Genomic DNA, 24737 nt, shown 5'->3' on the forward strand with positions numbered 1-24737 from the left:
ACCTTTTTTTTTCTACTGCTACAGTCCCAGTGGCACTGAAGAAGCCTGATGGACATTGAAGAATTAAATCACAAGATATTACAGTATGAACAAGAGAAAGGGTTTTTAGAATGATAGACTTACTTCTAAAATTACATCAACCATTGTTATAGCATAGTTTCCCTTGTGATGTTAAATCTAAAATGGCTAATTTATATTTACCAAATCAGACACAGATCAAAACTCAGGATTTATTAATGTATTACACTTTTACAAAAACAAAAATTTTTCAGGACTTCAGCCTTCACAGAACCAAAAACACAGGAACATGGGACAATTGTCCACCGACGTATCAAATACCAGAAAATAAAGATGAAAACACAAAATGATCTTCACTACACTTTCCTCTTCTGGGTGCTGATGTACAGAACTGTGAAGAGACAAAAACAGAGAACAACCTGGTTTAACAAATGTCAAATTATCAGTAGTTGCTTAGGGTATTGCAAATGAAATTCCTGTTTAAAATGCCTACAACAGTGGTTAATTCAGTTGGAGCTGGTAGTTGGTTGACTTTGTCTGTCCCATTTCCTTTCCATCAGATAAAATGTTGATTTGTTTTTTTGTTCCTAGTCAGTTGTCACAGGATTATTGGTAGAGCTTTAAGACTGCTGGCCTCACGAAGCAGTGGCTAGGTTAAGTGTTTGCTCATTTCCATTTCTTATTCCTTTTATCACAATGATCAATCCACTGACTATCATGACTCATACACAGGGAGGATTCATAGAATAGATCTAATACATGGTGGAAGTCAAAAAAGTCCCGACGGATATATTGATTTCATGCTTCAAGTAAAAGTTATCACTGGGCTGAAATTATTAATTCAAAGATGGATAGCTGGCCAATGTTCAAGAAAAAAATCAAATGTTAGAGAGCTCCCAATGTGAGTTGCTTTGAGTTGGCCACTTTATCAATACTGCACGGCAAAATCATGGTTCATGGATATAAGGTGGATATAGACTTTTTCTACTATCGATGCAAATGAATGGATAACATGTTTGAATACTCAGATCAGAAAACTACGTTAATGCATCCGGTCCTTCTGTGTCAGAAATATTTAACTTATTGAGTCCTTGTTTTTCACGTTTTCTTGAACCAGCTCCTTTTCTATGCCAACAAGATGAGACAAAGGTTTGCTAACCTGCTAAATGTGAGGAAATGAGGGAAAGAAGTGGGATCAACTCCTAAGTTAGAGGAAGAAAACAATCATGCATACCTGAACTAGAAGTGCCACCCTCAAGTGTTGTGGAGGCACAGTGTGTATGCATTATCTTACCATTATTTCCTCTGAGGAAAGCATCTCCATACTTGTTCTTGAGCTGCCCATTGACATACTCCTCCGTCTGTTCTATGGCAATGTTCATGTAGCCATCCAGACAGGCCAGGACACCTGCAGACAGACAATAATATATACGTGTGTGTAGTTAGTGCTGACTTCGTAACTTTTCAAATAACCCCAAGGAAACAAATGAATTGGCTGAGACATTACCTCTGTAATCGACACCAGAGTTCAATTTGACTACCACAGGTCTCCCAATTATCTGCTTCAGGAAGTCACTCGGGGTCTGCTTCCTTAGACTCATCTTGGCTGTGATGTCTGAGAAGGATTCAAAGCAAATATAAAAACCACACTACATAAATGTCTTGTGCTCCTCTGTGTGAGTCTGTTTACCGAAGTGGTGATTTCACCGTATGTAGTGATATTTCTACGTCACCAAAATAAACGTGAAACACCTTTTACCGCTGTGCAGATAGTAAGCTTCAGCCGCTAGCCGATTAGCTATTAGCCTACCTGCTAACTGCTATTAATACACTTGCACTTATAACGTGGGACTGTTATAATCCTTACTGGTACTTTGTAAAGGATTGATGGAACGGAAGAAGCTTGAGAAGCATGAGGAGATTTTTTAGTTTTTTTATGGTTAGTCGTAATAGCTGCATGTGTTTTAGCATTTCACTCACCGGCGGACGTTCTCCAAACGCTTGTCGTTAGTATAGACCAATCAGCGGCGAGCACTGTATGGAAGCCGCGTGTGGACCAAAACGTTACGTGCGCGGTGGTAGCCTTGTTTTTATTTTATATACCCATTTTGTTTTGTGCTTTGTGTTTGTTTGGTTTTCTTTTTCTTTCTTTCTTTTTTTGTACACTGAGACTGATTTGGACCAATGATTCTATTTATATTTATTGTAAAATAGAGAAAAAAGATAAAAATATGAACGTTTATGTGGTAAATAAAGATATACAGGTATTCAGTTGTTTATTGTTGTGCAATATTTTGTAGATGATCCTACCTATCCTGCCTGCGTATGCAAATCATGTTATTGTAGTTCCACTTTGCACAGCTCTCCAAAGTTTTGCAAAAGCTGTATCAAGAAAAAGAATAAATGTCACTGCACCATGGTGTCACAGTTTTCTTCATTTAGGTGAACAAGGACACTGTAGTTCATTAAAAAGAGTCACAAGAGCACTCAGTGTGTGCTTGGAAATAGTCTTCAGCAAAAGCTCTGTTTAATCTCCATTATTAATTACTATTGTGGTGTTTTGGAACACCTTTTTTTAAAACTAGATAAAATGAATAACAAAAGAACATTAATTGCCGAGTTTTAAAGATGTTACCCTTCGTCAGAACAGTGCTAATAAAGCACCGAAATACAGAGTAATTCATTGTTGGCTTTAGTTTTTAAATTACAAATGACAAAATATTCTTCAAGTATTCTAAAACAAAAAGGCAATCAGATGAAATCTGGAAACATTTGGTTATTGTTTATGCTATGTTTAAAAATGGGTTGCCCCTATGTTTTAGTTATTGCATATATCTTCTCCTTGATATTAACTAGGAGAATTATTAAGCAGACCAAAATTTAGAACATATTGTGCTATTATGAATTTTTATTTTCCCAAGCAATATTTCACCCTTAACCTGACCAGAGACCAGTCTGTTTTTTCAGTTAAGACCTAATGTTCTGCCTTAGCCTCTGGCTGTGCAAACTGGACACATCCATGCAAAGTGTCATTTGCATGGTTTGAATAGGGTTGAGAATGAAATTATAATAATTATATTCAACCTTCCATTTTATCATGATATTAGAGTTAAACCTTTCCCGACAATCTCTGCCAGTTTATTTGCCATTTGTCAACAAGCACATATATAATATATAGTAAAGTGTTTGTTAATGAATGAATCTACCATCAATGTATGAGAGCATTGTGAGTTTAATTTGATTTAGATTTTTTTTTTTTTTAAATCAAAACAGTTTTTTCCTCTTGCTATTTGGTCATTTTTGTTGGTGGTTATCTGTTTTGTTTTGCATTTAACATAGAGTTATCTCATGAGATCATGACCACAGCTGTCTTAAGAAAAAAAAAACTGAAAACAATGTTTAATTTATTTACTCAAATGTTTCATCAACTTCTGGAGTATCACTTTCTTTAGAACAATTCCTGATATGCTCTTGCTTTTACTTATACAGGGTCGCCAGGTCACATACGCTGAAAGAAGATTGTGCGTTTGCGTGCCGCTGCAGAGTTTTGACACGCTGTTGAGGGGTGCAAACTTTCACAGTTGTGATGCCATCTGGCTGCTGCAGGAGAACGGACTTGTAACCGAGTACCAGATGCATAAAGCTATGTAAAAAACAGTTGACTCCTTGATTAGATGATTGACAGAAAATTAATCTGTCAATTATTTTGAATGATTGACAAATCATTAAGTTCCAAATTGGTTCCACTTTATCAAATGTGTTTGATTATTTTACGCTCTTTTTATTCATTATATAGTATACTATAGCATAGTATGGTATAAATAGGACATTATATAAAGATTTCTCAAACTATGAGGCCCAAATGTATTTCAGAAATGACAACACATTTTTATTAGGATTATTTGCTTGCTTCAATTCCTAAAACATGAATCATTATAGTACTGCTAGAAATTGCATCAGTTGCATTACACTTGAAAGTGAGTTCAGTAATCTCAATTGCAGTTAAGATTATGTACATTGTCTTAAAATGTTCTTGTGTCCCACTTATAGGGACACAAGCGCTGAAATAGTATTATTTAGTATCCTTTTATTTCTCTAATTATTACCTTCAGAGCGCAGTTAAAAAATAAGCATCCTACAGGTTTCAGATCACGTCTCTATTTTACTCTGCCATAGCTGTGTTGTGCTGTGAAGGATAAGAGAAAGTCTACCATCTGATAAAGCTCTGGTTGCTGGGTGCATGACCCAAACACTGCACAGCTTGGGAGGTACATGAAAAATGATGTAGGGGGGAAATAGGGATGAAATGGTGAGGTGAAAGATAGAAGAGAATAGAGGGAGGGAGGATGTGCCAGTACGTGTTAACAGAGACGGAGAGGGAGAGAGACAGAGGGAGAAAGAGGGATTGTGAGAGGTGGAATCATAAAGTACTTCTTGTGTGTCTAGACAGGTTGCTTGTTAGCAGGGCATGGCTAGCCCTGTGGAGGCTAGAGGTTAATTTGGTATCTGCTGCTGTGTTAAACTAAGGTCAGTGCTACAAGTCCTTAAGTCATAAACAAGAGTGGTTAAGAGCCATGTATACACCTAGGCACCGGTTAATGAATATTCAATGAAGATTTTTTTCCCCCTTGTCCCCTGTTGCCTTCGTTGTTAGTTGCTTTGAGAGAAATTTTTGGAAGGAAAAAAACCGCACAGTTTATCTCTCTGGCCTTCAGAAATGACCTCTGTACACTTAAATTTATTCGTCCTTTAATATCATAGTACATGGCCTTAGTCATAATAGAAAGTGTCTTTTTGCTATTTGAAATGTGGCATGTTAATTATGCTGCTTTGTCCCTGACCGCAACAAATGTTAAAATAATAATAATAATAATAATAATTAATAATAATCCATGATTATTTTTTTCATACAATACAATCAATAATCTGATGATATAGTTCGTAGTAAGAATGACATTTTATCTTATGACCAAGGTTATAAGGAAAAAAAAGGGTGGATTGAGTGGTAACACACTTGGTATCTCCATGTTAAAGGGGGTTAATTGTAAAGTTTGACACTGTGATCTAGACTCATTGTCAACATGACATCCCATTTTACCATGGATTACATGTGGCCACTCATTCTGCTGCCTGTACATTATTTTGAATTAAAGTTCAGTGGAGTAGATCACTGAAAGGCCAAGTCTTGTTAAAATTCCTTGTAAATGCAGTTAGGATTTGACACAGTTATCACCACCAACAACAACTATAGAAAGTCATTGTGTTGCTGTTGGCCATTTCATTTCTAAATCACCTTATTCCTCTTGGAGACTTTGATGTTTAAAGTTTTGTTACACTCTTACACTTTATTCTCACTACACATTTATTATGGCACTTCATAAGGGTGTGCTATAATTCATCATATACTTCACCTCAGCTCCAGGGAACATTTCAATGTGTTTCAGATCATCATGCTGGCGCCACCGCCGATGTCCCCAGCACTAAACAAAATAAAATCACTTATGAATAGACATCATTTAATGTCTGGAGAGAAAAATATTTTTGCCAGGAGATTGTTAGAGAACGAAACAGAAAAAAAAAGAGGAAAGTAACAATTGGACTTCAATTCATACCGAGGCCAGTAGTATTTTTTCAAAGAAATTACATGTTGCTCAGCATCTTCTGTTAGCAGCTATATGTGAAAGGTAATATTACGTCTGCGTTAACTGAACTACACTAAAATAAACTAAAGTTTACAGCTTGTTTCCATTCACAAATTTCCTCACTGAAGGACTAATAAAGGATTACCTTATCTTACCTTATAAATGGCCAAGAAATCAGTTAATGCAAATTCAATGCATTTGGGATCAGCTGTGTGTTTGTGTGTGTGTTTTTTATAATATGTTCTGTTTTTAAGTGATTCATATGATATTAATTTTTTTGTTAGAATTAATGCTGATAGTTAAAAAAATAGTAGAAGCAGCATTATTATACTGAGTAGTAAATCTTCATGTCATTACAAAGAAAGATAATTTTCACGATCATCAATCATTCATTCATCTTCTACCATTTATCCATTTCTGGGTCGTGTGACGATAAACAATTGGTTATTTGCAATTCTATTTGTCTAATGTCACGCTTTTCTCAAGCTTCATTAAAAATAAAAATGACTCCCCATCAAAAATGCTCTGTCCATCCAGTACACGAGTGTTCAGCTGGGAAGCACAACAGCAGTGCTGTCAATTGAGAGACAAATCCGTCTCCATCTTCAGACCCCTTAACCCCAAGGGGCGGGCTAGTGAAATAGAAAGATTATGGTGAGAGGAGATGCTATTGTAGGTGGGAAATGGGGGCCTGGACCAAAGGAGGTAGGGGCTCAAGGTGAGTGGGAATAAGATGGGGGGGTGCATTCCTCTTGTATCCAAAAGCAATATTCAGGACGGGGCTGAATGTGGGGGTTAGCAGTGCAGGATGAGGAGAAAGTCTAGACTGCATTGACCCTTCTGAAGCCAGGTTTTCTCTTCAGGTCAAGCTTGATATGGAGAAGATAATGGAAAAGCTTGGGGGAGTTTTCAAATATAAAAAACAGATTGGTACACAGAGTATCCCCGGTCTTGCTTCTATGTAATCCCTAACTGTATGGAGGTAATAGCTTGGAAGTGATGGGAAACCTTTCGGCCACCAAAAAGGGGCCAGAAAACATTCACTGCATGGCTTGATTCTTGGATCTGTTGCCTTTGTAGCACAGAGGGATGTTTCAGATGGCTGACTTGTTCAAAGCTCTTTTGACTCTTTCCAAGCCTGCCCACTGTTCTTTTCACGGTGCAGGAGCGAAAACAGGCAGTCATATTCTCACATCGACTATACATTCCTACAAATGATTTCAGAATCCTACTGTCATTACCTGTGTCATTGCAATAAAAAACAATAAGCTCACGACATCTAAGCTGTGCTGAATTTCCCACAAGTGGAGTGCAATGAGTGCTATGGTTTGGGTTTGCTCTTTATTATTTCAGTGCCATGAAAACTTCCACTTCATGATTCAGTTGTGAGCTCTGACAGTTGACCGTGGTTTGCTGGCCTGGGGGCCCCCATGCTGAGAGTAGGGGGTGGTGTGATTCAGACAAGGTGGGATGTAATCAGTCCCTGTAATTTAGAGGAAATCCCCTGAACCGCTCACACTCAAGATGAAAGCCACCCCCTCCTTGTTCTGTCTCTCCTCTGCTTGCAAAGCCTGAAAAGAGAGGTTCAGAGAACCTCTTCTGCCTGGTTGGTGTCCCCCAGGGGTTAGTACTGGGACCATCTCAAATCAGCTACAGCCCTGGAGCCATGTTCTTTCCCCAAGGAGATGCTCTGCAGACAGTCAGACTGCCCATCCTGTGCTGCGTGGCCCAGGCGCAGCCAGCCAGCACACAATTCTCCTGAGATGCTCCGCAGTGGAAAGACAGTTCAGCGGAGCTTATGCTGAGGGCTCTGCTTGTATCTGTCTGTCTGTCTGTCTCTCTTTCTATCTGATACTCTCACACGTCAACTTATCCTCTCCCACTTCCCTTTAATATCTCAATATCTCTGAAAACACAACATCCAGTGTTCCCTTTTTTCACTTCAAAGAAGAGTAAGCAAAAAAGAAACTATTGACTATCAACAATATGAGATGGTTGTGTGGAAAATGTTCTCTAGAAACGCCCTGTCATAAAAGCAATTATGTGCACGCAACTAGTAATTATACTTTGTTAACCTCAGCATATTTTATTTTGTAGATGTCAGTTTCCAAAAGAAAATTTGGTTCAAGCTATGAGGAAATTACATCGGTTGGTCACATGACACTACCATACCAAGTTGTCAAAGAGACACTGTAGTGGTTTTGCCTGATAGATGGTGAATGGTGCTTACACAAGGAGCCACTCCAGTGTGCCCATAAATATGCATCATGACATTTGGAACAAAGCCGCTCGTCCTCTCTTTCCTGATGAGCTCTGCCTGCATACTATAACATATTGCCATACTGTCACACCTTGTGTTTCATAGCCAATCTCTCTGTTCAACAACTGGCAGATAACCTCTAGATGCTGACAGATGATATGGAGGATGGCATTAGGGGTCTATACTATGCAATACCAGGATGCAATTTTCCAGTAGGGATGCTTATATACAAGTAATTAATAATTAATCCTTATTATATTATGATGTATATGATAAATGAATATTTAAAAAGAAGGTGACACTCTGTATTTACACAGTCTAGTTTCCCAGACATTTTGGAAAAAGTCAATCAAATGTCCCAACTGATCAACAGCAGGGCAGGGGGGGGGGCATGTTCTCACACTGACAGAACATAGCAAGACAAGTGCAGAAGAATGCTCCCTGTTCTCACGTAACATTAAGAACATAGCCGGCCTCTTTCTCCAAACACCTCATTGCTTTAGAAAGGAATAAATATCCAAGACAGCCAGGAGCAGTTCCTTTCAAATCCCACACACACACATATCTCTCTCTCCTCTCCATGTCTCTCTCTCACTCTCTCTTTCTGTCATTTGACCAGCAGTGCTTCCTGCCACTGAGGACCTGTGACTCAACAGCCAGAATACAGCAATGTTCTCTTGCCCACCCTCTTGAATATTCATAGAAATAAAAGGACTGAATCTCAGGCCCATCCATCTTGCATCTATCCACATAAAAAAGGCAAAAAAAAGGGAAATACGTACGGGTGTGTTACAGGGGGTTGCAAGCCAGTACTAGATATCTCAACGGGTGCTGTGAAGAAGGGTTGTGGGGGGCTGTTTTACACTAATTTCTTTATCCCTTTCACAGGAGTGCCATGTTACAAGAGAATTCCTGAGGCGAGCCAATGGCCCGATAAATCTGCTGGAGCCTCTCTCTCAATTTGTCTCCGTGGAATGTCAGCTGGCAAGCGCCCAGACACTGAGAACCTCTTTTCACAATGCGCCAATCTAACAGACGAGATCCCATGTTGGAGCTACAGCACAAGGACTGGCATGGATAAATTGCCACGTGCCTTATCTAGGTCTCTTTATGTCTAACTGTCTGAGGTCTTGCTCCTCACATGGCCTCTGAAGGCCACTTCCTCCAAGACCTGCCGGTTAACCTAAATGGCTGAGTGGATGACATTGACAAAGTGCAGGTGTCACCAAAGAGGAACCTATGATATGACACAGATGCTGTGTCAACCCATCTTCCTCCATATGATCCAGAGTGTGAACAGAAATTGTCCTGTTTGGTGTCGTTCATCACTGTGTGGCGCAGTCTCCCACATAGCTCAGTCCAGGTGGTGGAATTGCAGAGTGGGAGAACAGACCATGTTTGTGTGAAGATGCAACAACTATCTCTCTTTTTTCTTTCTCACTCATTCCCTCCCAGCCTCCCTTCCTGCGTCTTCAAACAGACTGCTGTAGCACTCTTTGTACTCTATTTAAAGGTTGTAGGTTAGCAAACAACAAGATGCCTTCCCACCTGTACCCCTAAATGAGTCATGAGCCATGAATGAATTCATCCATTTATTTATGTACAGTATTTTCAAGATAATACAAACATATATACACATGAACAGGAATATCAATTTGTTCTTTTCCTGTTGAGATATTGTGATTCATTTATCAATGATTTGCTGTCTACCACACTATGTTATCAATAGTACTCTTGACGTGATCTTAATAGCTCAGAAAACCATAGCACACGATCAGAACAGAGTTACGTTTAAATCTTAGATTATATGATTAAGTAAATGAAAGTGCACACAGATGATATTGTTCTCCTGTTATTTTGCAGTTTAGTTAGCTAATTGCCACATACGGTTTGGAAATCATAATGTGTTTAACTGGGCGTATTAAAATACCCTTTTTTTTTTTTTGTAAATCTGAAACCATCAAATAATGCAGAACAAGATAAAAATCCACATGAATGCCACCCTGTCCTCGACAGCTCCGAAGTTTCAACACAGCCAATCACACGAGCGTATTTAAGGGGTTCACGTTACTGCATGACAGTTGGCATGGCTGTAAAAAAAAAAAAAAAAAAAAGGCATGCGCCAAGTGGAGCTGCCAATTCACAGCATGGATGGTTTTAATATTTTAATGTGTTTCATTACAACAGTATGGGCCAGATAGCCTTTCTGACGTCCAGACAATTGTCTGCAAATGAACAAGATTACATGACAAGCCCTGAATGACAGAGATACCCACTGCTGCCTACCCCAGCCACTTATCTGATGGTAGCCTAGCAACAGATCCCTGACCTGGCTTTGACCTCCACCCGATAAGGTCAACACCTGAAGGCTCTCCCATTGGAGGGCTGGCTGAGAGAGAGGTGGAGCTTGGGGATGTAGGGAGACAAAGGACTCACAGAGCAAGGGCAGCCTTCTCTGCATATGAGTACAGTTCCCTGTTCCCTACTGACAAAAAATGTTCATACGAAAGCACGCCAGTCCTCTTTATGTCAATTTGTCACACCTGCGTGTGCGCGAGCGTACGAGCGCGTTAGTGTGTGCATGTCACAAGCAAGCCAATCGCATAAGCCAGAGAATCAGAGAACGAGAGCATTTGCCAGTGCAGTATCCTCCTCGTAAAAGACAAACAGCAGAGCCTTATTTTACAGAGGGTCAATAATGCTTTTCCCCTCAACACAGCATCAATGAGAGGAAAAACAGCAGCCGTAACTGCTCATAATGAAAACTATTGTGGTGCCAAATAGAAGAGATGCATTATGAAAGAGGTGCTGAATGTGAAATTAATCGACCAGAGCAGCCCACCCTGATAGACATCCCTACTTTTCTGTCACTTGTGCGCACACGCATGCAAACCTCACTTGGTTTAACAACAGTGATATGGAAGTTAATCCAAATTGTGATAGTGGCAATATCCTATTAGACCATGGCAATAAAATCAAGCTGAGACTGCTAACACATTACAGATATCAGAACATGTTCAGCACGCTCCATTACAATATGAAGTGACATTAATCAGCAGGGGTCCTCTTACACACACAGACACACACACACAGGCATAAAACAAACATGCAAATCATACACACAGACGTGCACAAGCCTAAAGTACAGCTCAAATGAAAACAGACTCAAGTCGTGAAGTGCTCTTTCAGGAGTTGATACTATTTTAAATGTTAAAAAAAATTTATCTTTGGCCTTATGCTTCATGAATTCAAACATATTGTAAAGGAAAAAGTTACTGAAGCAGCCAAGAGCAGAGAGGTAGACAAGTGAATAGCTGTTCATAATACTTTCTGTAATTATTTTTCCTCGCCCAGCTTCTGAAATAAAAAAGTGATTTAGAGGCAGGTGGCAGTGTTACTGTCCTCCTGCTTTGTGATATTCTGTGAAAAATGTTCTGTAATGCAGTATGCAAACTACTAGGAATGATAAAAGAGCACACTGTTTTTAGAACTGTGTTTAGCGAGGGGTGTGTCACTGATCAGCTCACTGATTCTTCTCAGTTTTCAGACTATGTTTTACACCATGCATCTCTCTTTCCGATGTGCATATTCTCTTAGGTGTTGGCACTGCTGGGGCAATCAGTCAGTCTGTCAGGCCTGGCACTGCAAGCTAAAATAACTCTTGTCCCTGAAGCTAAGGACCTTCACTTCCCTCCAGGGCCTTTTGCGAGACCTCTGCCCCAGTTCACCCAGGGCAACCTAGGCTCCTCCTCTGTGTACATATGTGTGCGTGTGCGTGCAGGCCTGTGCTGTCTCCTTACTGCAGGGAAACTGTTGAAGGTCAGAGGGCAGGAAGTTGGCCACCTGCCCCTGTCACACTAGTAAAAGTTGTAGAGCAGAGAAAGGAAGTAGTAGCAGGAAAGCGAGAAAGAAAGTCCGAATGAAAAGTGTGAGCGCATTAGTTTTCTGACAGCAAAATTTACAAGAGGGTCATGTAAATCTTTAAATAAGTTAAAACCATTGCCATTTTAGTCACATCCTCAGAAATTTCTCTTTCTGATCTATTCCTTTTTTGTTGAACTTTGCACCACTTTAGTTTAGCTGATCTGCAGACTTTATCCTTGATTAAAGGAGACGATTGCTTTTGAGTTCCCTCGGACCGTCGTTGAATAACCTAGTACAGGGATCTCTACATTGGTATTTGCTAGAAGCGACAACCCTTCCTGCTCCTTGCATAAATGTGCCAACCGAGGACAAGAGCGTAGAAGGCCAGAGGGCAAAAAGGGAGTGAACCACCTGCTTCTGTCACACTGTCAGGATGAAGGCAGACGGGTGCAAATAGGGTGAAGTGTGTGGGTGTGTACGTGTAGGGTTGTGTTGGGGATATTGTGTAGGAAGGGGACAGGTGGCACGCTGGACAGCGCTGGCACAAGCCAGCCCAGGATTTATCACTCAGCGACAGTCACGGCTGGGCAGGGGACAGATGTTTCTGTTTACCCCAGGGCAACATCTGACTGGCCGAGCCTAACGTTAGCCCAACCAGCCTAGCCTGCACAGGACAGGGTTTGAGAGGAGAGAAGAAGTGGGGGGAAAAAAAAAAGGAAGGGAGACACAGGAAGGGAGAAGAAACTGGAGGATGTTCAGTTTCCCCCCAAGGCACAAAAGCAAGTTAGCTCATTTCTCTCCAGTCTGCTCCAGTCTGCTCCAGTCTACACTGAAGCACCTGAAACTCATTTAGCCCCCACTAACTGTTGTGCCACTATAGGGAACCATTTTAATAAGTAGCAATAACGCACACTGACAATTTGAGCTGTTTTCAAAGCAGGTATCCTACACCAGTTATTGGGAAGTGAAACAAAACAATTGTAATTGACCATGAGTATACAGTATTTTATATCATTTATATCTTCACTTAGTTAGAAAAACAGTCATAACAGGTCATTATGTGGTGTTATTTAAGAGCCATTCGGTGTTTAAATGCATGTATGTATGTGTGTGTGTGTGTGTGCGTAGTGTTCGGTACCTGCTCTAGCTGAGATATTTGAGAACTGTCACTGGTAATATAGTTGGAGCACTCATCCCTAGAGCAATGAGGAATGACCTTTAGGTTCAACCCTGAGTGAGGTCATGTCAGTGTTGCCATGGTTACTATCACCAGACTGTCCTGTTGCCAGCATTACCTCAGCTGCCTGGCATTGTCGGGGTCAGGGAACAGGCTGTGACCTCCCCATGGTGATCAAACTCAACGGGGAACAAAAACACCACCAAGAGAAACTAGAAGAGTTGCACAGCTTACTTACTGTGATTGTGCACGTTTGGGGGAAATCATGGCACCAGATGGATGTGCACGTTCAAATTTCTGAACTTAGGTTTGATGTTACATTAGGCTTTCTTTGTCATTAATTGCCACCAATGTGTGGGGATATAAACAAAGATTAAATACACAGACAAAGTCTTTAACACCAATTAAACCACTCGGCATAAAAATGCTTATAGGAGAATTCCAGTTTCGCCGCAGTTGTTAATTCAAAATTTGAAAGTATAAACATCTAACAAACAAATCTAGAAACCCAATTAACAAAGACATTCATCTGTGCTGACATCTTCATCTGACATTCATCAAGCACACAAACCAGAGCTGCCGCATTTCACTGGTTTAGTGGAATTTAGTGGAAAAGAGCTGTTTGCAGTGCATTGCATTTTAAAGACATGATAACCGATGTGAGCCAGAAATGTTTATGTATGCTGTTCAAGTAACCCTTTATACATTTTTACAATTTCTATCCATCTATCTATCTATCTATCTATCTATCTATCTGTGCCCTGGTATAAAATAAGAAATATCTACTTTCTGTGTAGGACATACTCTCTTAGAGTTATAAACTCTAGTATGTTCTAAGGAATGAACAAGTTGATGTGAGTGCTTTAATTGAGAAGTTTTTTTCCCTGATGTGCAAGTCAAGAAGTCATCTAGAGGTCTTGGCATATGCAGATTTTGTGCTTTACAAAAACACACATTCTGCAAAACAGAGAGATAAAATATTTAACTTTTTTCTTGCCACAGCTCATCCACTCTCTAGTCAGAGCATCTGTCCATCTGCAGGTGCGAGTGAGAAACATACCTGTCTTCACACACAAACATGCAAAATCACTCACAATAGGCCATTAAAAATTGTAATACAAACCACTGTAATATTCACAAGCCAACATTATCCTGTGTGGAAATCCTAATGGGATGTCTTCGTGCAAAGCACTCAATAATATATAACTCTTTTCTATTTGTGGAACATCTTTGTCCACTCTCCTCCTGATAGGCCCCATTTAATCATGTTGTTCTCTTTCCTAATTAGCAGAAATGCAAAGTGTCTTTGTCACCTGTGGACAGCCAAGAGGGCTAATTTGGGCTTTTCACTAATTGCCACGGTAACGAGCCTCCTGCGCCTCCGCTGGGGGTGGGTGGACGGCATGGCAGGAGGAGGACTGGAGGATGGAAGGATGGAGGGATGAAGACACAGCTCTCCTCGCACACGGCCGAGGTGTGAAAGAACGCGGCAGGCCAACAGAACGCAGCCTGGAGGAGTCCAACAGCAGGGAGTGGGGGACAGCCTGCGCTGTGAAAAAGCCCCAACACCCAGCTGAGAGGGAGGAAGATTCAGCTCTGGCTAGTTTTGGGCTCTCAACTTTGATGAGCGGATGACTACATTGGGTTGGGTAGTTGCTGGATATTTTTTCAGACAGTGACACATGTTATTGCCCCCACCTGATTTAACACTACCTACCACCCAATGTACCTTTCTTTCTTACTGTTCTTCTAACAGGCAGATTCCAGGTATAACACACACAGGCACATTTTAAATGAGTGACTTTACGCATACGAAGCCTGCGTGTGAGAAAAAGAGTAGGGTCTTTTCATCACAGGCTCCTGATGAAAAGATAAACACATTTGTTTGATTGTGTGAGAAATGTTACTCTAAAGACTGCTTAAAATGAACCTTTATGTTATTACTTGGCTGTATTCAACTTTTGTACAGTTACTAATCATTATGAACTGGTAAACTGGTGTAAGTGTGCAACATGGCAATACTTTGGATTTGTTCCTAAATAAACAGTATACATTGTACTGATTTGTGTATGCCATTATTCTAATATTATCTTCTGAATTTATTGAAATGAGCAGAATATGTTGACTCGAACTAAGTATTTTTTTTTTTTCAATAATAATAATTCACTAATGTTTATTTCCAGCATCTCAATTTTACCTGGGGCACTTTTATAATAAATATTGTGTTTTGGTAGTAAAATGTCTGTTTTGTTCAAATCAGTCTAAATTCACATTTCACATTCATTCGTTTTATATATTTCACAGCGATAAAAAAAAATTAAATGTACATTCATGTGTGCATCATTCGCATAAATTATTATCGTCACCCACTCAGTGTTTTATTCTTGCTTTTTTTTGGGGGGGGGGGGGGATAAGAAAATTAAATGGATTCCGTTAATGTAATCCGACTCCATCAATATGGTCTCTCGGCTGAATTATGCCCGCTCTGCTTTTTCAAAAATACATTTTTCTTTTTCAGCAATACACCCTGAAAGCTTGGGGGCACCTTGTCCGTACGCCGCTCTCGGGGGCGAGCTCCTCGAATGTGTGCGTGCACGCAATAGTGCGTGTGTGTGTGTGTGAGTGAGTGAGTGAGTGAGTGAGTGAGTGAGCGTGCGTGTGCGCGCGTGTGTCTGCTCTGCTGTTGCTGCCCTTTGATCCCTGCATTAGTGTTAGTTAGGGGCTCGGAGACACACTTGCACCGAGAGCAGCCATAGTCAAGACACGGCAACAACAACAGCGGCACCTCCTCCGCCTGTGTTCCCATTCCCCCCCCCCAACAATACACTTTAAACCGAGCAAAGCCAGGTGCACGACCAAGTCCCTGCCATCACTGGCGCCTCCAGTCTCAATGGGAAAAACCTTTTTTCTTCTTATCCCCAAACAAGGACGAGAATGTGATTAAAAACGGGGGAAAATGCCAAGGAGGAAGCAGGAGCAACCCAAGCGCCTGCCTTCACGTAAGTCAGCCCGCATCGGTTTGTGCAAAAAGAAAGAAAAAGAAATGTTTGTGTGCTTTGAACGGCTCTCCGCCTGTGTGTGTGCTTTTTTGCGCAGTAGTTTAGGGTTAAAGAGGTGAAAGAGACAAAAGACTCCGGCGTAGGTTATTTCTACCCCCTTTTTTAGGTCCGAGCGAGGCAGCCATGTTGTCGGCGATGGGCAACGTTAGCGAAAGGCGCAGAGTGGATAAATGATACGTGGCTTTTATTCAGAGCAGAACCGATAACGGGTCTGGTTCCGCTAAAGGTTGCGGTCAGTTGGCATATGTGTCGGTTGTGTGTGTGTGTGTGTGTGTGTGTGTGTGTGTGTGTGTTGGATTGGGGGGGTAACGGCCGAGCGTTTTTCGCTTCAGGAGGTGGTGGTGTGGTGAGGTGGGGGGGTTCGCCTCTGCTAGGTCGCTTTTTCGGGTTGAAAAGGGGGAGGATCTGGGAGTCTGGCCGCAATAAAATGAAGGGTCAGTCGGATCAGACAAGCCAGAGTCTGGCTTCACATTACCCCGTTACTCCTCGTTAGCAATAGCGCTACCTAGCAGCGCTCGGTAAACTTCATTTTCCTCGGCGATGAACGTCCAACTTTCACCGCTCGTAGTTTTTATTTTTGCTAACTCCAAAATCACGGAACCGAATCAGTTTGCGCTTGTTTGTCGTCGACTTTAAAAAGTGTGCAGTTTTTTTTCTTTTTTACGCCCCCCCCCCCTTCTCTCTCTCTCTCTGTACCAAGCCAATGTATTTTTTCTACCCCTCCCTGCCTGTATGCAGGCTGTGTCAGAGCCATGGTCGGTCACCTGAAGTTCAGGGTTTTTCCCCCCACCGTCCTTTTTTCAGCCATTTATTGCAGACAGACTTCGATCAATAACGCGGTCAGAAAAAAAAGAGGGGGGGGGCAGTCAGGGCTCTGATATGATGCTTAGAATAATATTTGTTCCGCATTAAAAACCTACTGTGGGTCCCGTTTCTCCTTTTCGGAGGAGGTTGTTTTACTTTTGTACATTTGACCCGCCGTATCTTGGATGTTCGTATTGTGCCTTTTATCAGTTCAGATAATGAAAAGCTGCTGTAGCGCACTCCGGCCACTAGAGGATTGCTTAGATGGTTGTAGGCAATGACAGCGATTATTAAAGGAAATGTCCAAGGGTGGCATTATTTTGTGCCATTTTTCTGCTTTTTGATCATTTCCGTTGCTTACATGCGTAAGCAAACAGCTCACTTAGTCACAATGGCATGCACATGTAATTAATAGTGGGGGGGGGGGGTGATTAATTTTTAAATCAATGGTGGCTTCATACATTTGTCATAAGACCCTATCTTCAAGCTTTCTTAAATGTTAAATCGTGCCACCTGTTCAGAATTGGCAGCCATGCTCAAAAGACACTTTTAAAAGTGGTTTCTTTTTGCCAATTTACTGACATGTTTTCCTTTGAATGTCCAGTGAGTTGAGGAATGGATGAACTCTTACACCCGTCACCAGTCTGACACATTCAATAAAATGAACATCATAGACTGACTACATTAAAGCATTTTTTTTTTTACTGGTAATATTTGCTTATTTACTGCACAGGTGTTTGACCTAGGATTGAACTTGGGAAATTGCAGTGGTTGGCTTCGAGGCATAGAGGTGGAGAGGCTGGGTGACAGTGGGTGCAGTAAGTGACTGCAAGTGTATCTCTGTGTGTATGTGTGACTGAGTGACAGGAGGATATTTTGACAGTGAGCCCTCACTGATGTGCTACAGAAGGAATATGTAAGCCACATTGTTAATTCACACAGAATGATCTGTGTGTATATAGGAATATAACTCATTGCAGCCCTTTTAAAAGCCCTCTGGATATTGAGGGGTTGCTGTTTGGGCGCTCGTCCACTACATGTGTTTTTCCTTGTTTCCTAAAATCTGTATATTAAGATTGGTATTTAGTGTACAGTGAAATCATGAAATATAAGCAGTGGCTGTTTTTTTTTTTTTTTGAACAAAAGTTTAGTTGCGTTTCCTTAAATTTTCTTGCCTCATTAATCACATTCTATTCTATTCTAATATTTTTTAAATGCACTTTTTCGAACAGTTCCCAGCATCTTCTAATGCTTGAGTAGCTTTATGATCTCAATTTTGGTATGAAGTGTAACACCAGCTCCAACTTTGATAACTTGTTCTTTATCCCCAAAATCAGTGTGTGTCTAGTTTTGGCCGTTTGGTGTGACTCATTGTGTAGGATTTCTTTATATGTCAAACTGTTAACAGGGGACATTTATATTAATAGATTAAGAATGTTTGTTTGTGATATGAGTCACTAAATATCAAACTGATTGTATGTTTATTTGTGTAACAGGCATGAAAACATTTGAGCACCTCGTTGCCCACCAACAGTGATAATAATTGATTGCTCAGAACAACATCCAAATTCACCCCTGAGATGAATCTTCACAACAAGAGTTTTCTTTTTAAAAATATTATTTTATATTATTATTATTATTATTATTTTTATTTTTATTTTTTTTATTTATTTTTATTAATTTTATTTTTTTTGCTCATAAATTTTTTTTTTGGGAAAATAAGAGGGTGTTTCACATGAGTTTGTGTTCATTAGTGCTTCCTGATTTTAGACAACTTGTGTTTCAAAGGATACACAGTTGAGGGGTGAAAGCTGTATTTGGCACAGCATCATTATTGTGCAGTCTGAATCAGTCAAACATGAAGTCCAATATTTTCTGTCTTTTGGACATGAAATCAAAGTAAGCCCATGTAAACCTCTCAATTAAACTGCGTTGTAATTGGTCTGCAACAAAAATAGTCTTCACCCACGTATCTGAAATCGTGTACTCGTATGTAGGCACTCTACTAGAGCACTACTGTGCCCGTGTTCCTGAGTTTAAATGAAAGCCTTTTCTGATTTAGGAGTTGTTTCCCTCCTCAGTCAACAAACTGTCAAAGAAAAGTATGAATTTGTCAGAAGCTTTTTGTGCTTTGTTTTGGATCTTCCCACTCAAGAATGGAAGTGTCACCTCATGCCATTCGCTGTCAGTCTGTGTGTTTTCATTATTCAGCCAACAACACCCTGGTGGTGTGCCAGCCAACAAGCACAATATCGAGCTTCAAATCTCTTCATCTGTGGCGAAAAAGGGCAAGCTAATACACTGACTTTAATGCTGGAGGTGCTTTATCTTAGCACAGACCCAGATATATGGGTTGTGTAGCCCAGTGTGTGCTGTCCTATTGTCTGTGGCACAGCTTGTGCGAGGAGACTATTCTTTAAGTGTGTGTGTGCGTGTGCAAGGCACGCACATGTGAAAGTGAACACGCAACCCATGTGTGTGTATTTGTGTGTGTCTGTGGGTACATAAGCTGGCTATGGAGGTCACAGTACAGTATGGCGCCTTCACTCTGACAAGTAAACATGACCTTTGGTGCCACAATGAAAACTGCCATTCTTTATGACCTTGCAGTGAGCTATTGTTTGTGTAATTTTGCTGCCTTATTACCTACTCTTAAAAGTTAGGGTTGATTAAAATGCTTAGAAGCTCAAATATTTTCTTCATGTGACTTCTTGATTTCAGAAATGATAACAGCTTAGCCAGAGAGGGCCGTAAAGTTTTGGCACGTTCTCTGTCAAAAAACACACAGGCATTAGATTAAATGCATGCCCTTTACGCTTCTCAAACATTCTTCATCTGCATCTCATATACTTTTAACGTAAATGAGTGAAAATGTTAGAAATAAAGACTGAGTAAGAGACCAGATCATAAAGAGCACCTACTAAAGTGCATCACAAGGAACACTGGTATCCTACTCCCTCCTCCCCTGGCTATCTGTGCATTTGAAACTTGAGAGATTTGAAGCAGTTCTAGACAGAATTTTTCTCCTTTCCATGAGCCAATAGCCGACTGACTGGGTGGCTCTCTACCTTACCGTAATGGTGGGTCACTGGCTCTCTTCCACTTGCTATGATTATAATGACCTTGGTGGGGCCGGGGCTTGAAAACATTGGATTAAGGGAAAAGGAAAATGAGAGGAGGTTTCCATTTCGCTCTTGGCATAAAATTTGTGAGGAATTTCTGCCAAGAATCCCCCACCACACCACCACTGCCACATCCCCGCCTCAAGTTGATGGGGTTTGGGTGCTCTGACAGTGTCAGGCAAGTGGAGCTCAAGCGAATAATGATACACAGGCTTTAACTTAGAAATGAATTAAAGGGCATGGTAAAGGTGGTGGATACCTCAGTCACTGTCATAAAAAAGCTTTTAGTGAATATTCATATTCAGTGGGCAAGCTGGACTCTTGTTTGACTTGATGGTAACAGAAACCACAGAGACTGATCTGAGGAATCGGTTAGATGGGCAAGGTTTAATGGCCCTGGTTTCAAAGAAGTGGCAAAGCCTCAGGGTGTGGATCAATACTTAAATACAAATATTAACCCAATTTATACTTTAGACAATTGGCAAGGCAGGAATGGTTCAGGCGTTATACCCCTTACAAATACATCTTTTGTAAGTGGCATAAGGAGTCAAAATCTCTTCACTCATCTGTATCACCATTCAGTATTTAAAGCTAACACCTGAAATTAGGAATTGACTGAATTTCAGTGTAGGGCCTTTTATGCTGGCAGGTTTCAGTGGGAATCACTTCTAATAAGTTTTTGGTTTAGGAGACAAAGAGACGGGAGGGGGGGGAGGGGCAGAAACACATAGGACCACATCATATTTCATAATTGTCATATTCAGATGTTACCTGAATAGCCCCTTCTAATGATGTCATTGTGCCTTTAGAAACATTTTAACTTTTACCTGCTCTGTGGTCAAGCCTGATGACTTACTAGCAAATTTAAATCTTTGTAAAGTACAATGAAAAAGTAAAAGTACCCAAAGAATTTACTTTTACAAACACCAGCACGCTTCCTCACTGTCACTGTCTTCACATTTGAAAAGTAAAGAAAGCTTTGCTCGTGTTTCGAATGTTCACTGCCAAGTAACGAACCCGGTTTGGCCGTGAGCTTAAAGAGAGTGACTTTCTATTTAGATTCTCTGTTGAGGAGCATTGTGAATTCATAGTTAGTTTTTGCATTCCAGGGCATCAGACAAATCCTGTGTCTACATTGTTTAACCCAAGTCGGCAGAAGTCTGACTCCATAATGTCTCTGTAAATACCATATATCTAACTAACTCATTTGCAATTGATCAGCGTGCAAGTCATTCTCCCTGTGGCGTTCAAGCCACATACTGCTGCACATTCACACACGTCTGTAATGATAACAAATGCCAATATTAATAAGTGAATATTGGACCATAATAAGTCATTAAGGGCATGGGATTTAAATAAATGGTCAGAGATCCCACTCTAATGTCCCTATACGTTCATGTGATTGTAATTGAGTTGGAATAATATTAACATATTCCCCTCTTACTGACAATATGTAGCTCCTTGTCTAACTTAATTCTAACTGAAGGAATGAGGCTCTTTATTTGTTACATTTACAACTTCACCCATTTTCCATCTCTTTGTTTATTCAAATTGCACCCAAATACATTTCAGGATTAAAAAAAATGTGATGACTCCTGAGCATGAATTAAAGCCCATGCATTTGTTTTCTCTCTCTACTGAAAACATGCTTAACCTTGACCTGAAAACTGTGGTACATATTAATCTCTGAAGTTTGCATACCTTTGCACCCTAAACTGTTGCTCTTGTCTTGTCCAATAAACAAGAGATTTTCTTTATCTGAAAATATTTGAGGTCACTGGAAGGAGATAATTAGGAGACAGGCAAATAATTTAGTAACACAAATATCTTCTTAGCGTAGCAGTGTTTCTACGAGCATGCAAGAGGCAAGTTGTCTCAGAAGTCTAAAGTAGCTTACCTGTTTTTTTGTTGTTTTTTTTTTGAAAGCAGAACACCTATTAAATGGCATGAGAACAAAGAAGTGATAATGCATCTTTCTCCAAACTATTATAAATAAGGTTCTTTGACATTTTACCACTTTTAAAACAGGTATTTCAATGATATACAGTATAATGGTACATAATACGATTTATGTACTGCGCAAGGTTGACATTCACAGGGTGTCATTTGTCTCACCCAGGAATACTTAAATCAGCTCAGATGTAACTACAGCGTTATCACCAAAGACTGTGAAACGAAAGATGCATCTGAATTCTCAGTCAGATGCCAGGTGTAATTTACGTGTTCCTTTCTCAGATTTGATCAGATTGTTTTCAATGAAATTCAAAGCTGTGATTCTATTAAATCTAGGTTATTTAACTGATAAAGAAATGAGTCTGATCTTCTGAAACCTGAAATTGTAAAATAAAAAAACCTTAAAAATTGACATGGTCACCTTTTTATAAAAATGTGGAATCACAGACAAAAATATCTGATTCATCTGCTCTGAGTATAAATAACTGGATTCAGTATCAGTAAAGTTGAAATTCACTGTGAAAATAATTTTTTTCTTCAGATGTGTATTATCTAATAATTTCATTGTGCTAGTCCCCTTCAGCACAAAGTCAGATAACAGCCGTTGTCCTAGTACCTGCAGTACAGTACCTGCCTGTCTGCTTGGTCTCAATCAGAACCCCCTCTGTGTGGAATGGAAGTGCCTCAGCCTTGGTAACGATTTTTCCCGTGTTGACAAGTCACAACATGGAGATCTACAGCTCGGAGAGCAGCCCTTTGGCTACGGAGAGCCCTGCTTGCACTGAGTAATAGCAATCTCACAGGAGTAGCAGGCTTTCAGCTGGCAGCAGTTCATACGGAACAGCTCGCCGGTGCAGCTGGGAAAGACAGAGCAGTGTGGAGAGGGAGAGAGGATCTGGTGGTGGTAGCAATGGAGATGGAGGGAGGGAAGAAGTGGAGAGGAAGAGCTGTTAAGAGCTTTGGGCGGTTTCTCTGTTGTTGTACCACACAAGTGCATCCAGGCCCTGCAGGACAAGCCTTTAACAGGCATGAGGGATGGAGAGCATGAGAGGAGAGGAGGAGGAGGAGGAGGAGGAGGAGGAGGCGGCGGCGGCGGCAGCGGAGGAGGTGGTGGTCTAGGGAGCTGAAGCCGGCCAGTCGTGCCAGACGCCTGCTCTAAACAGGGATGTGATTTATTGCTGGACTCTATCTCACGTTTCACTCCTAGAAAGACACTAAAATTACATTGTAGAGAGATAAAGAACTTCTTCAGCTGTCTTAGAAAAAAAAGATGATCGCCTGTGGGATGTGGAGAAATTTTGGAGCATGTGGTACATTTTTAACTAGTTGGTGAGAATTGGAAGTACTTTTGGCATGAGGTGGAATCTGATTTTAGTTTTTTGGCAATGGATTTTGCTTTGGTTATTGCTGTTTGACTTTCCCAATAAACTTGGAATATTATACATTGATTTTCATTAAAGCTCCTCTTTGCAACAGAGTAATTCAGAGTAGGTCATCAGCATATGTATATTTTGCTAAGGGGCTTAAAGTGGCTTCTGGCCAACACATTGATCTTTGTCGCCCTGACTGAATGCCGTCCACACACAACAGTGCTGTGAAATGACCTCACTTCCTGTGTGGGTAGAGGAGGCCAGGAGGCCTCTTACAGTCACACATAGACATTCTCTCTCAAGCATGGCCTGGCTCAAGTTAGTACATAAGCCAGCATAACCCCTCTCTCCTTGCGGTGTGGATGTCCATCCGAATTGCATATTTAGACAGTCAAGAGCAAGGGACAGGCTAATGCCTTTAACTAGCTAGGCCAACAGCTGTGTGTCTGCAGCTCTCTGCAACGTAGAATCAGTTTTATAGGGAGATTAAAAGTAAAGAGAAGGAGGGGGGCTGTTACAGACACAGGATAGTAGGACCATAAGGCAGTGACAGCTCTCTAGGGAAACAATATATCACCTCTAAAAGGAGAGTGGAAGTGTTTGGCTGCGGGACAAAAATCCTGAGAAGTTAAAATCATTGATGTGATGTCATCTCTGAGAAAGATATTGTCAGCGCAGTGTAAGGTTATTTATGATGCTGGGAATGCTGGTGAGCATCTTTACTAATTCAGTGACGTAAAGGAGGCTTCCCCATTAGCAAAATGCAGTTGCAACAACAAAAATGATGTGACCCGAGTTGCATCCTTTCATTGTTTACTAAGGGTAATTGGTGAGTGACCATTGTGTCACTTGATTTTGCCCTTGTGGTGTTAATGACATTAGCTAATCACTGGATATTTTATGTGTGAGGGTCCTTGTTTCTTATGTTACCTGTAAGAGCCATAACCATAAGTAGAGACAAATTAAGCTGGACAAATTAACAGAGTAGCAAAGTGAATGAATGGAAGTAGGTAGTGATCTGTTTTGAAAAAGGGCTGAATTAGATGCCTCAGCTTGTGATTGCCCGCATGTTCCCACTCCCCACGAATGTTTTGAATGGGGGCCATGTTGGTTCCGATTGCCATGTCATTAATCCCTCGTACTCTACAGGGGAGTGGTCAGTGGCAGATGTATTTGCACTTCCTCCAGAAGGTTTTCTAGATTAGCACAAATCCTCCCAGAAAAACCGTTTAAAAACCTCATTTGGCACGCACAGCCAGACTTTGTGCTTGTGGCTGGCCAAAGATGGTCATCCCTCCCTCTACAGCTCATTCTCACTGACTCCCCTGATTTTTTTTTTTTTTTTGGAAACCCCACCTTGTGGTTCTCGGAGAGAGAGAGAGAGAGAGAGAGAGACCCATGTCGATTTGGACATAATTGTTTGGAAACTGTGTTCTGTCATTTGCATGTAGCACGAAGCCACTTTTCC

At 40.8% G+C, this 24737-nt stretch overlaps 2 protein-coding genes across 4 annotated transcripts in view; one reads left to right on the plus strand and one right to left on the minus strand.

Annotated features, from left to right (window-relative positions):
• Positions 1 to 210: 210 nt before the first annotated feature.
• lsm6 (LSM6 homolog, U6 small nuclear RNA and mRNA degradation associated) lies at positions 211 to 10423 on the minus strand. Of its 2 annotated transcripts, none has more exons than XM_029508054.1 (4): positions 10411 to 10423; positions 1526 to 1624; positions 1313 to 1426; positions 211 to 409 (listed from the first exon to the last, which is right to left on the minus strand). In XM_029508054.1, the coding sequence occupies exons 1-4, from the start codon at positions 10421 to 10423 to the stop codon at positions 375 to 377; spliced, it is 261 nt and encodes an 86-aa protein (XP_029363914.1). In that variant the 3' UTR covers positions 211 to 374. The 2 variants fall into 2 exon arrangements, with proteins under 2 accessions (XP_029363914.1, XP_029363909.1); XM_029508049.1 differs by lacking the exon at positions 10411 to 10423 and adding an exon at positions 1999 to 2039 and having other exon boundaries at positions 1526 to 1633.
• Positions 10424 to 15729: 5306 nt separating this feature from the next.
• Positions 15730 to 24737, plus strand: part of znf827 (zinc finger protein 827) — a 57393-nt gene continuing 48385 nt past the window's right edge. For both annotated transcript variants that reach the window (XM_029512209.1, XM_029512219.1), the window contains exon 1: positions 15730 to 15960. In XM_029512209.1, coding sequence (XP_029368069.1) covers positions 15918 to 15960 — 43 coding nt within the window. In that variant the 5' untranslated portion in view covers positions 15730 to 15917. The remainder of the gene's footprint in view (positions 15961 to 24737) is intronic.

Source organism: Echeneis naucrates, chromosome 1 (assembly GCF_900963305.1).
Source record: "Echeneis naucrates chromosome 1, fEcheNa1.1, whole genome shotgun sequence".
Taxonomy (NCBI): Eukaryota; Metazoa; Chordata; class Actinopteri; order Carangiformes; family Echeneidae; genus Echeneis; species Echeneis naucrates.

Coding starts and splice junctions, on each gene's coding strand:
- lsm6 (XM_029508054.1), bottom strand. Junction 1,427..1,525: donor CTCTGGTGTCGATTACAGAG/GTAATGTCTCAG, acceptor GTCTGTCTGCAG/GTGTCCTGGCCTGTCTGGAT. Junction 410..1,312: donor TTTCCTCAGAGGAAATAATG/GTAAGATAATGC, acceptor GTCTCTTCACAG/TTCTGTACATCAGCACCCAG.